We start from the raw sequence: 16,501 nt of genomic DNA, 5'->3' as shown, positions 1-16,501 counted from the left end.
TATCATAGTTAGGAAATTATTTCTAATCTTGGTTACAGAGAAATTCACCCTGTTATTGTAATATGTTGTATGATTTCATTTTTTACATTCATACCTCTGATCCATTAGGAGTTTATCCTGGTGTAGATTTGTGGAAGGGATCTAATTTTACCTATTTTTTATAAGGCTATTTAGTTATTCTAACATGTTTATTTAAAACCCTATTTTCCTCATTGATTTTGAAATACTGCCTTTATCATAAGCTAAATTTGCATAGGCTAAATGATCTATATCTGTATTTTAATTCTTCTCCATTGGTCTCTTTTTCCAAACCAAACATTCTATTTAATCCACAGCGACAAGTTTTACAAATGACAAAGTTCAAGTTAAGAATAAGTAATTTGCCCAAAGTATACAGCTATTAAGTAGTCAATGTAGACTTGAACTCAAATTGCTCAGTGTTCTTTGCGGTTTTCCATGATACTTGCTTTTTCTTCTGCACAAGGTTGTCACTGAGATGAAATTGTCAATGAGGTGAGGTTTTAAAAATTAGAAGTTATTGCTTCTTTGATTTATTTTTAGCCATTTAGAGGTAAATGGCTGAGAACCAAATATACTCACAGTTGTAGTTCATAATTTTGAAGGAGTTACAGTATGACGTAGGATGATTTTTTTTAGTAGTTACACTTGTGCTGGCAATATTTTAACTAGTTCTCAAACATTAGCATGCATATCAGTTGCCTGGAGGGCCTGAAACACATATTGCTGCCCCTTTCTGTCTATGTACTTTCTGATTTCTTAGATGTGTGGTTGGGCTCAAGAATTCTCATCCGTAGCAGGTCCCTGGGGATGCTGATGCTGGTGGTACAAGGACCATATTTTGAGAACCATTGTTTTAAAGCTTCCAAAAAAAAAAAAAAAAAAAGTTAAAGTTTAGTGAATTTCTCTTAAGCCAGATTTCTTCAGAAAGGAAAGGCATCAAATTAAAAATTTTAAGAATGATATTATGACAAACCTCCAGTGTAATTCATTTTAAGTTCCCTATTTTTACCTTGCCCTTTTAAAGTTTTTAGTTTGAGTTGTTTTTTGTTAAGCATTAAAAGTATTATCTCTTCACTTAAACTTTATTCTCAATATTTCTTTTTTTTAATTTTTATTTAAATTCAAATAGTTAACATATAATCTATTATTTGTTTCAGGGGTACAGGTCTGTGATTCATCAGTCTTATTGATTCATCAGTCTTATGTAATACCCAGGGCTCATTTCATTGTAGTTTTGGTTTGTTTTTCCCGATGCCGAGTGATGTTGAGCACTTTCTCATGTGCCTCTTGGCTATTTGGATGTCTTCTTTGGAGAAATGTCTGTTCATGTCTTCTGTCTATGTCTTGATTGGATTATTTGTTCTTTGGGTGTTGAGTTTAATAAGTTCTTTATAGATTTTGGATACTAGCCCTTTATCTACTATGTCATTTGCAAATATCTTCTTCCATTCTGTCAGCTGTCTTTTGGTTTTGTTGACTGTTTCCATTGCTGTGCAAAAGCTTTTTATCTTGAAGGCCCAATAGTTCATCTTCGCCTTTGTTTCCCTTGCCTTTGGAGACATGTCTAGCAGAAGTTCCTGCGGCGGAGGTCAGAGAGGTTGCTGCCTGTGTTCTCCTGTAGGATTTTGATGGATTTCTGACTCACATTTAGGTCTTTCATCCATTTTGAGTCTATTTATATGTATGGTTTAAGGAAATGGTCCAGTTTCAATCTTCTGCATGTGGCTGTCCAATTTCCTCAGCATCATTTGTTGAAGAGACTGTCTTTTTTCTATTGGATATTCTTTCCTGCTTTGTTGAAGATTAGTTGACCATAGAGTTGGGGGTCCAGTTCTGGATTCTCTATTCTGTTCCATTGATCTGTGTGTCTGTTTCTGTGCCAGTACCATACAGTCTTGATGATTACAGCTTTGTAATAGAGCTTGAAGTCCAGAATTGTGATGCCACCAGTTTTGGTTTTCTTTTTCAACATTCCTTTGGCTATTTGGGATCTTCTGTGGTTCCATACAAATTTTGGCATTATTTGTTCCAGTTCTGTGAAAAAAGTTGATGGTGTTTTGATACAGATTGCTTTGAATGTGTAGATTGCTCTAGACAGCATAGACATTTTAACCATATTTGTTCTTACAATCCATGAGCATGGAACGTTTTTCCATTTCTTTGTGTCTTCCTCAATTTCTTTCATAAGCGTTCTGTAGTTTTTGGAGTATAGATCCTTTGCCTCTGGTTAGGATTATTCCTGGGTATCTTATGGTTTTGGGTGCAATTGTAAATGTGATTGGCTCCTTAATTTCTCTCTGTCTCTGTTCTATATCTGGGCTCTCTATTCTCTTTCATTGGTCTGTTTGTTCTTTCACTACCGCTACCCTGTTTTGATTACTATAGCTTTCTAATAATTCTTGAAATTAGATAATGTCAGTTCTTCAACTTTGTTCTTCTTTTTCAATATTGAGTTGGCTTTTCTGCATCTTTTACCTCCCCATATCAATTTTAGAATCAGTTTGCCGTAGCCATGAAATAACTTGCTGGAATTTTTATTGAGATTGCATTGAATCTATAGTTCAAGTAAGGAAGAATTGACATCTTGATAATATTGAGTCTTCCTACCCATGAACATGGAACATCTCTTCATTTATTTAGTCTTTGGTTTCTTTCATTAGAATTTTATAGTTTTCCTCATATAGCTCTTGTATACATTTTGTTAGATTTGTATCTATATGTTTCATATTTTGTAGGTGTTAATGTCAATGGTAATATGTTTTAAATTTCGAATTTCACTTGTTGATTGCTGATGTGTTGGATAGTGATTGATTTTTGTATATTAGCCTTGTATCTTGCTATCTTATTATAATTGCTTATTGGTTCCAGGAGTGTTTCTGTTGATTTTTTCAGATTTTCTACAGACAGTCATGTCATCTGCCAACAAAGACAGTTTTATTTCTTCCTTTCCAATCAGTTCACCTTTTATTTCCCTTTCTTGTTTCATTAGCTATAGCTCCGTTTTCAATCCCTTCTCTTATTTTCTGTATCCATTCACCTTTCCTGTTTATTCTGCACTTTTCAGTCTGAATAATATTCTCTTTGTTAAATCAGACAAATGAGAGTTAAGAATCTCAGGCAATGAGTTTTTTATGTTATACAAAACAGCACATATAATTAATTGCATGTAAAGGAGTTGAGTACTTAAATGTTTACAGACTTAGAGATGAAGTGAATTTTGACCCAGCTTTTTGAGAATTTGAATTGGATGAAAAGAAGATGAGAGGAGAAAGGTTAAGACAAAAATCTGACATTTGGCAAGAAAATATTTGTATAGAGCTATAGTGATTACGTGAGCTAAATTGGAATGAAAGGGCATTGTGGAAAGAATGGGAATTTGTGAAAGTGAAGATATGGGAAGAGGCAACTTAATAAAATGGCACTATAGTGCTGTATTCATAGCACTTCAAGTTGTGTGTACCTTTACATTTTAAAAAACCATTTTCATGTGAGTAGCTTTCTGAGAGGGAGGTATTCTTACTTTATGAATAAAAAAATTAATATGTAGATTAAGAAATGTAACAATTCTATATAACAACAGTATATGACCCAATTAGGACTAAAACTCATTATCCTGTATTTCCAAGGTCCCTGTTCTTTCCTGATCCTGTTGGCGCCTCTGTTGCCTCATCATAATACTCTATATTTATAACTCTTAACAGTTTATTGTATTTTCATGTGCAGTATCTAATTTGACTCTCGAAAACCTTGTGAGGTGTATAGTTCAGGTATAATGATCTCATTTTGCAGATAAGAAAAATAAAGATGAGAGAAGTTAACTAGAGGTAAAGTAGCTAGGACTGCTTTCTTAATTTTGTCATTTATTTTCTATATCCGGTTTTCATTCCTGTTCATTTTTCACTTTTTAGTTAAGATATTTTTTTCCATTAAACTGAAACTAAAGGGAGTTAAGCAGATTAAAAGGTCAGTACTATAGTAAGTAAAAGTACAGATCTAGATCTAAACTTATGCCTATCATTGCTGTCTTCTTACCAGTATTCTGTTCTGGAGTAAAGTACCTATTTTAAGACCCAGAATTTTTTTCTTTCCAACAATTTCTTGAGTCTTGTTCATACCATGATGGAAAATTATTATTAGATGTTGTGTGGAATTATTTGGAAAGACCAGAAATGGAGGTCAGTGATACTAGCTGCTAGGTGGCCATGATAACATAATTTGTTAATAGATTTAAAATTCATTTGAAACAGGTGTGAAATGATTAAGTTCTTGATGAAGATAAAAGTTTCAGTATATGGATATTTCCACTTAAAAATGTATAGGAATAAAGTACTACACTCTCCCAGTCTTACCAGTATTGATATTACTTAATACTTTTTGGAAAGTTTTGATTTATTTGATAATACTTTAAAAATTGGAATGAAGTCTACTTTTTTATTATCCCAATAACTTATGTTCGAGGTAGGAAGGAAACAGTTCCTATTTCTAAGCAGCTGCTAAGATCCATTCTGAAGTATCCATGTGTTAATTTCTTAGGGCTGCTGTAACAAATCGCGACAGGAATTTATCCTTTCACACTCTGAAATTAGTTATCAGTGGGCTGAAATTAAGGTGTTGGCAGGGCTGTGCTCCCTCTGGCAGTTCAGGGAAGAATGTGTTCCTTGCCTCTTCCAGCCTCTGGTGTCTACCAGTATTGCTTGGTTTGTGGCTTCATCATTCTGATCTCTGCCTCTGTGGTCACATTACCTTCTTTCCTCCTTTCTGTGTCAAATCTCCTACTATCTTCCTATAAGGTACATGTGGTTGCATTTAGGGCCCACCTAGATAATCCAGTAGATAATGTCTCCATCTCAAAATCCTTAATTATAACTTGAGTGTCTTTTTTGCCATATGATAACATTCAAAGGTTCCAGGGATTAGGATGTGGATGTCTTTTTGGGGAGCCATTATTCATGCAGCCTACCACAATCCCTGTTGCTTCTTTTTCTTCTTTTTTTCTCTCATCTTTTTTCTTTTCTCTTATTTTTTATTCTTTTTCATCTTTCAGAAGTACAAAGTGGCAAAAAGATTGATTGAATATGATCTAAAGTTATGTTGAAGAGTTGAGTAGATACCTAATTGCCCTTACTATAGAGCATCAAATTGTGTTCACATTACTTTTTTGTTATTGAATTAGTTAATAGTAATACTTTTGTTAAATTCAGCACCCATTATTAAAGTAATTACTGTGTCTTCGGGTAAAGTGTATGAGTTAACATGAAATTTATTTCCAGTTAAAGCATCTGTTGATTAGATTGGCAGGCATTGATATTATTGAGAAAATAGCCAAAAAGTTATTAATGTTGCTTCAAAACTCATTTTTTTTAGGGTTTTTTTTTTTCACATTTGCATTTTGTTTCAGTGGTAACTTGAATTTAATGAAGAGAAACAGAAGAGTTCCAGTCCAAAAGTCCATTATCAAGAGACCTTTGTGGTTTGGGGCATATCACATAACCTTTGGGCCTTTGTTTCCTAGGATCTATAATATAGGAATTGAATTATTGATTGTTAATTATATGATTGCTAAAAGCCTCAGTCTAGTATTTAGTATAAAGTATTTAAAAACCAACAAATAGGCCAATAAACAAGAAATTTCATTTATTTTGTACTATTTGAAAAGGGAATCATACAGGCAAGATTATTTTGAAATAACTGCCCGTGCTTTTTGTTTTTCTGCAGATGGACCACACATCCCCGACCTACATGCTTGCTAACTTAACCCACTTACATTCTGAACAACTTCTGCAGGGCTTGAATCTTCTTCGCCAACATCACGAACTCTGTGACATCATTCTTCGAGTCGGTGATGTTAAAATCCATGCTCACAAAGTGGTACTTGCCAGCATCAGCCCATATTTCAAAGCTATGTTCACTGGAAACCTTTCTGAAAAAGAGAACAGTGAGGTTGAGTTTCAGTGCATTGATGAAACTGCTCTCCAGGCCATTGTGGAGTATGCCTATACAGGAACTGTTTTTATTTCACAGGACACAGTTGAATCTCTTCTTCCAGCAGCAAACCTACTCCAGATAAAACTTGTTCTGAAAGAATGTTGTGCATTTCTTGAAAGCCAACTTGATCCTGGTAACTGTATTGGAATTTCTCGTTTTGCAGAGACATATGGTTGTCATGACCTTTATTTGGCAGCTACTAAATACATATGCCAGAATTTTGAAGCTGTTTGCCAGACTGAAGAGTTTTTTGAGCTTACACATGCTGATTTGGATGAAATTGTTTCCAATGACTGTTTGAATGTAGCTACAGAAGAGACTGTGTTTTATGCACTTGAGTCTTGGATCAAGTATGACGTACAAGAACGTCAGAAATACTTAGCACAGCTACTTAATAGTGTGAGATTACCATTGCTGAGTGTTAAGTTTCTCACTAGACTATATGAAGCAAATCATCTTATTCGTGATGATCGCACTTGTAAACATCTTTTGAATGAAGCCCTAAAGTACCACTTTATGCCTGAACATAGACTCTCTCATCAGACTGTCCTGACGACACGACCTCGCTGTGCTCCCAAAGTACTTTGTGCAGTAGGAGGAAAATCTGGACTATTTGCCTGTTTGGATAGGTAAATAGAAGGCTTTCTTAAAGGATTGATGCTAAAAGATTTATACTTTTTAAGTGTGCTAATTTTCTGTTTTTTAAATAGTTTGATTTTACTATTTACTTTATTTGCTTTTTGTTTTTGTTTTTGTTTCTTCTATTCTTCCTAAAACACTTATCAGGTTGTTTTAATCACATCACCATCCATTCCTTTTAACACTCTCTCAGTTATTAACAGCCTCCTCCCAGCTCCCCCATGTACAAACTTTATGAATTTTGGTTACTTTTCTACCATTTTATGTCTTTTTTTCTTTTAATTTGTGAAACTGTTTACATTATTATTTGACCAGGTCAGTAGGGATTTATTATTGCTAACTGTAGCAGAAGATGCTAAAGAGGAGAGCTAGGAATTATTGAGAGGGCAGGCTGGGGACAAGAGTGGGTTTGAACGAATACCGTCAAGTAGAAGAATCACCAAAGAAATAAGAAAAGTAGGACACTGAGTACAAATCATGGACATATGTATTTATTTTCTTCAGTATAAATATTTTTTAATGACAGTAGTAAAGAGTGCTTCCTTTTCTAATACTCTACAGTAGGAGTTGTCAGACTTTTTCTGTAAAGAGGCAGATAGTAAATATCTTAGACTTTGTGGCCATATGTTCTCTTATGACTACTCAGCTCTGCCATTGTAGTGTGAGAGCAGCCATAGACAATATGTAAACAAATGAGATGACTGAGTTCCAACAAAACTTTATTTACAAAAGTCACTGGTGGGCTGAATTTAGCCCTTAGCCATAGTTTGCCAGTCCTTGGTTTGGAGCATCATACAAGTAACTTTTATACGTTGAAAATAGAGCTGGATGTTACTTTTGCTTTACCCTTGAATGGGAATGCTTCATGAAAACTCTCATGTTTGATTAGTTTATTTAATACTGTGATTTCTTTCTGGCCATTTTCAAAAATTTAGTAGATTGCCACCCTCCAGTGGTAGGAAACTATTGATGTTTTAGCAGTGTCATCTGATATACCTGTGCCTTTTAGAAAGTCTCAATTGCATTTTAATTGTCTAAATTAAACCAATTGCATAGTCTAAACCTAGTATCATTGAGATTACCATTAGTTATGGTGACTACAAAAATTGATTGTTTACTCTTATTTTTAAAGGCACTAATTATGGGCATAAAGTAAACATATTAGTAAAATGTCATGACAAAAAATTCCAAATGTGAATTTACATGGTAAAAATTCTTGACCAGTTGCCTCTTGGTCTCTCAAATATTAAATATAACATACATAAATTATTAAAAAGTTATAAGAACTGTTCATATGTTTAGACCCAGTAATTCATCTTATATCTGTTATAAGAAAAAAAAAATTTTTAAGTAGGCTCCATGCCCAGCACAGAGCCCAACTCAGGGCTTGAACTCATGACCCTGAGATCAAGACCTGAGCTGAAATCAAGAGTCAGATGCTTAACCGACTGAGCCACCCAGGCGCCCCAGAAGAAAAAAAAAATGTTAATGTCATTTGCACAAAGCCATTTATTGCAGTATTATTTATAACTATGAAAAAATTGGAATCAATCTAAAAAATTATTCAAGTTAATTCTACAAAAAATATTTAACACCTGTGTATCAGACATACTATGCTAGATAATGAATCTTTAAGAAGTTTATAATTTAGTTAAGGAGACAGATATTTAAGTAGATAATAAAGATAATACCATGGAAGTGTTAAGGAAAGGCATTTATCCCATTTGGGGTATTTAAGGAAAATATTATTGTGGAGAAGTTAACGTCCAAGCTGAGTGTTGAAGGCTAAGCAAGACCCAAGCAAAAGGTCACAGGAAGTGCACAAAGACACAATGAAATGGTAACAGTATAGGATGTGCAGGAGATGAAAAGCTTTTTGGTATTGCAAGAGTATAAAGTTCAAAGATCAAGGACCCCTGGCTGGCTCAGTTGGTGGAGCATGCGATTCTTGATCTCGAGCACCACGTTGGGTATAAAGGTTACTTAAAAATAAAATCTTAGGGGAAAAAAAAGAAAAGAAAAACCAAATTAAAAATTAAGTTCAAAGATCTAAACAGTAAGGGGTAGGCAGGGTCAGTATGGGCCAAGTCAAAGAAGGTATCCTGTGCCATGATGAAGAAGATTTTTCTTATGTGGGTCAGAAAACAATTTTAAGGAAGGTAGTGAAATGATCAGATTCATATATGAGATCATCCTTGGCTTCCTTTTGGAGAAAGATTGAGGAACCAGAATTAGTATCCAAGTCATTAGGAAAGAGGCTATTGTAAAAGTACAGGCAAGAGATTGTGCGGTCCAAAGTGGAAGTAGCAAAGATAGAAAAGGGGGCATTAATTTAAGAAATGTTTTAGGAGAGCAAATTGACAGGATTTAGTGAATGGATATGGGGGGACGGTGAGAGGGAAGAAGCAAAGATGAGTTAGATTTCTTGGTTAGATATTGGATGAATCTTATATACCAAGAGAGAGAATATAGGGGGAGGAGCCATTTTAAAGGGGAAAGTAATGTGTTCAGGTTTGGACATAATGAGTTTGAAGTACCTATTAAATATCCAGGTGAAGGATGTCCCACTAGCTGGAAATGATTGCAAAACTCAGTGAAGACATCAAAACTGGATATTTGGAAGTTACTGGCATATAATATATCATTTGGAGGTACAAATTAAAACCATGAAGTCTTCTGGACTTCTTGACTGGTTTAAATGTCCCTTTCTTCTATCCATTGAGAACATATAGAAAGGAAAAAATATTGGTTCATAAATGAACCTCTGGGGAACATTAATATTGAAGATAAAGGCCGCAAGAACAATCTTAGAGGTAGGAGAATCAAGAGAGAATAGTATCATGAAAGCCAAGCAGTTTAAATGTGTCAAGAAGGAAGAAGTGTCATTAACAATGTAAAATGCTAAGGAACGTCCCAGACAGATAAAGATAGAAAAATGGCTCTTGAACTTGGCTCTATGGAGATCATTAATGACTTTTGGTAGAGTAATTTCAGCAGAATTATAGGAATGCTGTGGATATATTATAGCAGATTAAGATGTATAGCAGATAAAAAATAAGGAAATAAACTGTGAAGACTTAGAATGATAGAATCAGAGTTAAGTTTTTGTTTGTTTTGTTCTAGAAGAGAGAGAGACATGAGTTTGTTTATTATCAGATGCCAGTAAAAAGAGATAAGGTGAGGGTATAGGATAGAGGAATGGTCATTGATAAAGCAAGATTTTAGAGGAAATTGGAAGGGGTTGGTCTCAAAAGCAAAGGTAGAATGGTTCTGTTTTTTTTTTTTTAAAGATTTTATTTATTTATTTATTTGTCAGAGAGAATGCACAAGCAGGGGAGGCAGCAGGCAGAGGGAGAAGCAGGCTTCCTGCTGAGCAAGGAGCCCGATGTGGGACTCGATCCCAGGACCCTGGGATCATGACCTGAGCCAAAGGCAGACACTAAATGACTCAGCCACCCAGGCGCCCCAAATGTAGAAGGTTTTAAATGTGAGGAAGAGGGACTCTTGATATCTCCAAACCGGAATATGAGGATAGGTTTGCTGGAGTGGGGAGAGGTGGGAGAAGGAGTTTAAGATAGATACTATCCAATAGCCTCAGTTTTTCCCTTAAACTAGAAAAGGAAGGAGGTCTGCAAAAGAGGGAAGTGGGATTGGGTAGGTGGCTTAAGGAATCTCAGGAAGTTCTGAGTATTGTTTCTATTTACACATAGAGAATCATAAGGATGGCACTATATTAGAAGTGATTTTGAATAATTGTGCAAATACATTAAATGTTAAATGGACTTTGAACCACACCACTCATGATACCACTCACCTCAGTGCTCTAAGTTACAGGTCAGATTCCAAGAAAGAGGCCCTCATTACAACTAACTATCCATTTGCCCTCAAAAACCGTAAGGACTAAAACCTTTTTATCTTGTATCTCAGTTTACCTAAATCACCTCTGAAAATCCATCATCATAACTGAACTCTTACTATCATTGAGAGGTTTTTTTCTCACACCAATCAGTTCTCTAGTTCTCCAACACTAAATGCGTGTCCAATAATTTTGACACTATCCAGAGTTAGCTCAGACCCCACTGCTTAAGGGCTTAAGGGCTTAGTCCTAGAAGATTGTCCCCACTTAAGATGCTAGCCATAAATGGGGTGCCCACGGTGCCGCATTTCTGTCTGGAGGACTAAAAGTTCTGGGGGTCCCACAACCCCCCCCCCAAGTTTGCTAGAATGACTCATAGAACAGGAAAGTGCTTTACTTACCAGTTTATTACAAAGGGTACAACTGAGGAACAACCAAAGGGAAGAGATAAATTGAGCAGGGTGTGGGGAGGAGAGGGACAGAGCTTCCATGCTGTCTCTGGGCATGCCACCCACCCCTAGCTTCTTAGTGTGTCACCAGCCTAGAAGCTCTCCAAACCCCATTGTTGAGGGAGTTTTATGGAGATTTCATTATGATGGTAAGATTGATCAAATCATTGGCCATTGGTGATTGAGCTCAACCTCCTGAATGTTAATCACATGGTTGATAACTCTGGCTTCTGGCCCCCATGCTGAAGCTATCTGGGTGGCCACTTATAGTCACCTCAGTAGCATAAACTCAGGTGTGATTGGAAAGGGCTCATTATAAAATAACAAAAGACATTCCTATTACTCAGGAAATTCCAAGAAGTTTAGGAGCTCTGTGCTAGGAATCTGGGACATAACCCAAATATATTGTTTTTTATTAACACCATTATTGTATGGTCCTGTATATCATCTAATCGCCCAGCCCTTTTCTTTTTGACTCCTCAATTCTTTTTTTTTTTTTTTTTAAGATTTTTATTTATTTATTTGAAAGAGATAGAGACAGCCAGCGAGAAAGGGAACACAAGCAGGGGGAGTGGGAGAGGAAGAAGCAGGCTCACAGCAGAGGAGCCTGATGTGGGGCTCGATCCCATAACGCCGGGATCACGCCCTGAGCCGAAGGCAGACGCTTAACCGCTGTGCCACCCAGGCGCCCCATTGACTCCTCAATTCTGTCTGCCATATCCTGTAGATTTTCAGTCATGAGAAAAATCCTATTTATTTTCAACTTCTTGTTCTAATGAAATATGACTGATGCTTAAGGATACAGTTTTTGCCAAAGCCCTCTCAAACCTGTTTTGTTTCCCCATATCTCATGTATCATAGGTCCTAAAGTTTGGGTAAGTGTTTTTCTTTGTTCCTCATATCCACTTCCCAAATTTTTTCATCTCCCCTCTCTCCAGAATCTCAACTCTTTCCAAGCATTTGCCTTCAGGCTATATCATTTGATATACCTTCTTGTTGCCAACATCTGCTATCCCTTTAGTAATTTCATTTATTGAAGATTTTTTTTTAAAGATTTTATTTATTAATTTGACAGAGAGAGACAGCCAGCGAGAGAGGGAACACAAGCAGGGGGAGTGGGAGAGGAAGAAGCAGGCTCCTAGCGGAGGAGCCTGATGTGGGGCTCGATCCCAGAACGCTGGGATCACACCCTGAGCCGAAGGCAGACGCTTAACAACTGTGCCACCCAGGCGCCCCTGAAGATTTTTATAGCTGGCTTACTGTCGTTCTCATCATTCTCATCATTCTATATAAACAGTCATTCTTGCTGATTTCAACATCCCCATAGTATGATTCACAGTTATCCAACAACTTTGCCTCTCTCCTTGATCTCACTTCTTTTTTTTTTTTTTTTAAGATTTTATTTATTTATTTGACAGAGAGACAGCCAGTGAGAGAGGGAACACAAGCAGGGGGAGTGGGAGAGGAAGAAGCAGGCTTCCAGCAGAGGAGCCTGATGTGGGGCTTGATCCCAAGACTCCGGGATCACGCCCTGAGCCAAAGGCAGACGCTTAATGACTGAGCCACCCAGGCGCCCCTCCTTGATCTCACTTCTAGTAGTCTTTTCTGCCTTACCTTAGGTACTATTCTCATGATTATACTTCAACTTTGTCATTACCAGTGATTTCAAACTTTCAAAATCTTGGTTTCATACATTCTGTTCTCTGACTACCACCTCCTTTCTTGCCAGCTTATTTATTTCAGTACATCTACTGCAGTCATTCTTTGTTCCCTTCAAGACTTTTAACCCTTTGGCCCTATAATCAGAAAACTTACTGCTCACTGATCACTACATGTCCTCACCTCACTCCTTACTCAGCTTAGATTCCAGGAACATCACTGTCATCATTCCTTTGAATACACTCATGGCTCCCTTGCCCTTCTTCCATCATACTCATCTAGTTAGAATCAGTTCTCCACTTATGCCATGGCTGCACCTGAGCAGGAATATGTGGCTAGAGAAACACACATACCCAACTTAAGTGGTCTCACTTAACACACTTAGCACTGTCAGCAACCCCTTTACTTTCCCTAAGCGGTTTACTCTTCCGCTTCCTTGGAGGACTGTTCTATACCATAAAAACATCCAACCCCCCCCCCCATCAGACAAAGCTGATGACTTTGTCTCTTACTCTACTAAGAAGATAGGGCAATCAGAAGAGTACTATCTCATCTTCTGATCTCCAAATCTACCATGTTTTTTCTAAGACCCGTCCCTCCATTTCTCTACTTACTAGCTTCCATTCCCTCTCCCCTGCACAAGGGCTCTGCTCTTGCATTTATCCCGTATCTCTCTCACGTCATCTTCCCCCCGCTGTACTACATCATTGCCATCAGCATGCAAATATGTTCTGGTTTAAGCTACCAGATGAAACCAGTCTTCCCTGGGTGCTCTGGTCTTTCTCTGCTTATCCTTATATCTATCTCATATTTGTTTTACTCTTTATAGTAAAGTCCTTGGAAAAGTCGATATCCACTGTTTTCCCTCATCTCCTATTCTCTCTTGAACCAGTCCAGTCAAGATTTATCCCCACCACCTCACTGAAACTACTCTCCTTAAGGTCAGATAATTCCCTAATGTATCATTTTCATTGGAACAAATTCACATTTTTAAAACAAGCAATATAACAAAATTGTATATAGGCACTCAATAACTATGGAATGAATGAATGAATGTTCTTTAATTATACTGGATAGAGAATATATATTTTTATGCTATTGCACAATTGAGTTTGGAGACATTGAAATGAAATATGTATACTTGCAAGAGACCGTAATTTGCATGCAAGGTATAAAGAAAAAAATCTAAGCACCTATTAACCAGCTTAAGAAATAGACTATTAATACCTTTAAATTCTCTTGTGTCCCTCCTTGATGCATCTCCTTTCCTCCCCTAGAAGTAACCACTATTTTGAATTTTCTGCATATTATTCTTTGCTTTTCATTGTAATTTTGCCACATATTTATGTGCCCCAATATAGCATTAGGTTTATACATTTTTATATAAATACAGTAATGCTACATAAATTCTTCGGGGATGTGTTTTCTTACTGAACAATAAGTTTATGAAATTCATCTGTGAGATTGCATGAAGCAATAGTGCACTTAGTTTCATTGGTTTGTGGTATTACAAAAATACGGGTATAATACTATATTTTCTTTCTATAATGAACCTGTTAATTATAAGAATTTATTCAAATGTTATACACATACAGAAGAATGCACAAATCCCAAGTGTACAGGTCAGTGAATTATCACAAAGTGAATGTTACAAACCAGTTCAAGAAACAGTACTTGACCAACATCCAGAAACCACTCTGGAGTTTCCTCCCTGCCCTCCCCAAAGGTAACCACTGTCCTCATTTCTATCCTCATTTCTAATCCAGAGATTAGAAATGTCTTTGAACTTGGTATAAATGAAACTATACAGAATGTATTCTTTCGATTTGGGCTTCTTTCCTTTGGCATTGTATGTGTAAGATTCATTTCTGTTAAAAAGAAAAAAAAGATTCATTCCTGTTACATGTAGCTATAATTTATTTTCATTGCTGTATTCTCTGATATGCCACAATTTATTTATCTTTTTTATGGTTCATGAACATTTGAACTGTTTCCACTTTTTGACTGTTACAAATAATGCTGCTATGAACATCATACATACACATGTGTGCATTTCTTTTGGGTACGTATCTAGGAATGGAATTGCTCAGTCTCGGGTGGATATACCACATCTTTTTTACCCATTGTCCTTTGGATGGGTGATTGTGCTGTGCCATTGTAAACATTTCTGTATGTATGTCCTCGTGCAAAACTGACTTATATCAGGCATTCAATAGTGTAGATACACATGAATGAAATTGCTGAGTCAGTACATTTGCGTACCTTCGGTTTTACCAGATAATGTAAAATTGTTTTCCAGTGTAGTTTGTGCCAGTTTACGCTCCCTCCAAAAGAGTGTGCATTTCTTGCTCACATTCTTGTCAACAGTTGTTACAAGTTTTTGCCAGTCTGGAAAATGTGTCGTGGTTTGTTGTGGTTTTAATTGGCATGTCCCTGATTATTAAAGAGATTAAACATTTTTATTTGTTTTGGAGCCATTTTGATTTTTAAAATTTAATTTTTTCTGCTTATTCTTTAGTGTGGAGATGTACTTTCCTCAGAATGACTCTTGGATTGGTTTGGCACCCCTAAACATTCCTCGCTATGAATTTGGAATATGTGTTTTAGACCAAAAAGTGTATGTTATAGGTGGTATTGAAACGAACGTGCGTCCTGGCATCACTATCAGAAAACATGAAAATTCAGTAGAATGCTGGAATCCTGATACAAATACCTGGACTTCTCTTGAGAGAATGAATGAGAGCCGAAGTACCCTTGGAGTAGTAGTACTTGCAGGAGAACTTTATGCTTTAGGTGGTTATGATGGACAATCTTATTTACAATCTGTAGAGAAGTATATTCCTAAAATAAGAAAATGGCAACCGGTGGCACCAATGACTACAACAAGAAGCTGTTTTGCTGCAGCCGTGTTGGATGGAATGATATATGCCATTGGTGGGTATGGTCCTGCCCACATGAACAGGTATTTAACTTAATGAAGTTGTATATGCTTGTAGATTTTTAAGTCATTAACAACGATTTATACACAACTTGTGTGTGTGAATGAACTTCCCTTTTTAATTTTTAAAGTAATATTGTTAGGTATTTGGGAAATTTAATCTGCTCTATGAGTGTAATTGTAATTGTTTTACATGAGGATTTAATACAGACCTAAGAATCAAATCCCTCTTATAAAATTTTAAATTCATTCATTTAATATAATTGGACTAGATTTTAAAATTCAGAGATCTGAATATAAAATGAAGTTAGACAACTTTAGATTTTAGGTGGTGAATGTATATAAATATGGGTGTGCGTGTGTGTATAAATGGTCTGTTATTGCATTGCTTAGCAGAGTAAAAAGTGAAATGTAATTCCTATATGGTTATATATTATGCATCTTAAGCATAAAGCCTTATTTAAATATTCCTTTTTGGATTCTTATTCTATAATCATGCATGTATCATTGTGTACCTGAGTTTTGCTGTAGTCCGAATTTGAGATTTCTGTATTTTGTAGTATTCTCTGAATAAACGAGAAAAATATATGAGAAAAATAAAAGCATAAAGTGACTTGCTTATATGGAAAATTAATCATAATTCTGAACTTCTGTTGAAAATTGCTGTTCAAAAGATTTTCTCTCGTAGAGTGGTGTGTGTTTTATTGATTGTGAGCATTTAATGGAAGAGTATATTGCGGTTTGTTAACTGAGAAAGCAAGGGCACAACAGCATTTCATCTATAAATTTTTATTTCTTTGTAAGCTGAAGTATTTTTCCTTTTTATTGCTCCCTTAGTTAAAGGAAAAGTATTTTGAGCATAGACATGCATTTTTATTCTTTGAAAATGTGCTTGCATAAATTTATAAGATAAAAGGTTGAGGTTTTTTTTTTTTTGGGAGATAATATTCTTGA

The 16,501-nt window shown here is 36.0% G+C and overlaps 1 protein-coding gene across 2 annotated transcripts in view; it reads left to right on the top strand.

Annotated features, from left to right (window-relative positions):
* KLHL28 (kelch like family member 28) overlaps positions 1–16,501 on the top strand; it is a 31,230-nt gene that overhangs the window by 7,871 nt on the left and 6,858 nt on the right. For both annotated transcript variants that reach the window (XM_026513651.4, XM_026513652.4), the window contains exons 2-3: positions 5,737–6,635; positions 15,128–15,571. In XM_026513651.4, coding sequence (XP_026369436.1) covers positions 5,737–6,635; positions 15,128–15,571 — 1,343 coding nt within the window. The remainder of the gene's footprint in view (positions 1–5,736; positions 6,636–15,127; positions 15,572–16,501) is intronic.

This window comes from Ursus arctos, unplaced genomic scaffold (genome assembly GCF_023065955.2).
Source record: "Ursus arctos isolate Adak ecotype North America unplaced genomic scaffold, UrsArc2.0 scaffold_37, whole genome shotgun sequence".
Lineage (NCBI taxonomy): Eukaryota > Metazoa > Chordata > Mammalia > Carnivora > Ursidae > Ursus > Ursus arctos.
Note: the sequence above shows the minus strand (reverse complement) of the source record. Positions and strands in the feature narration are given on the sequence as shown.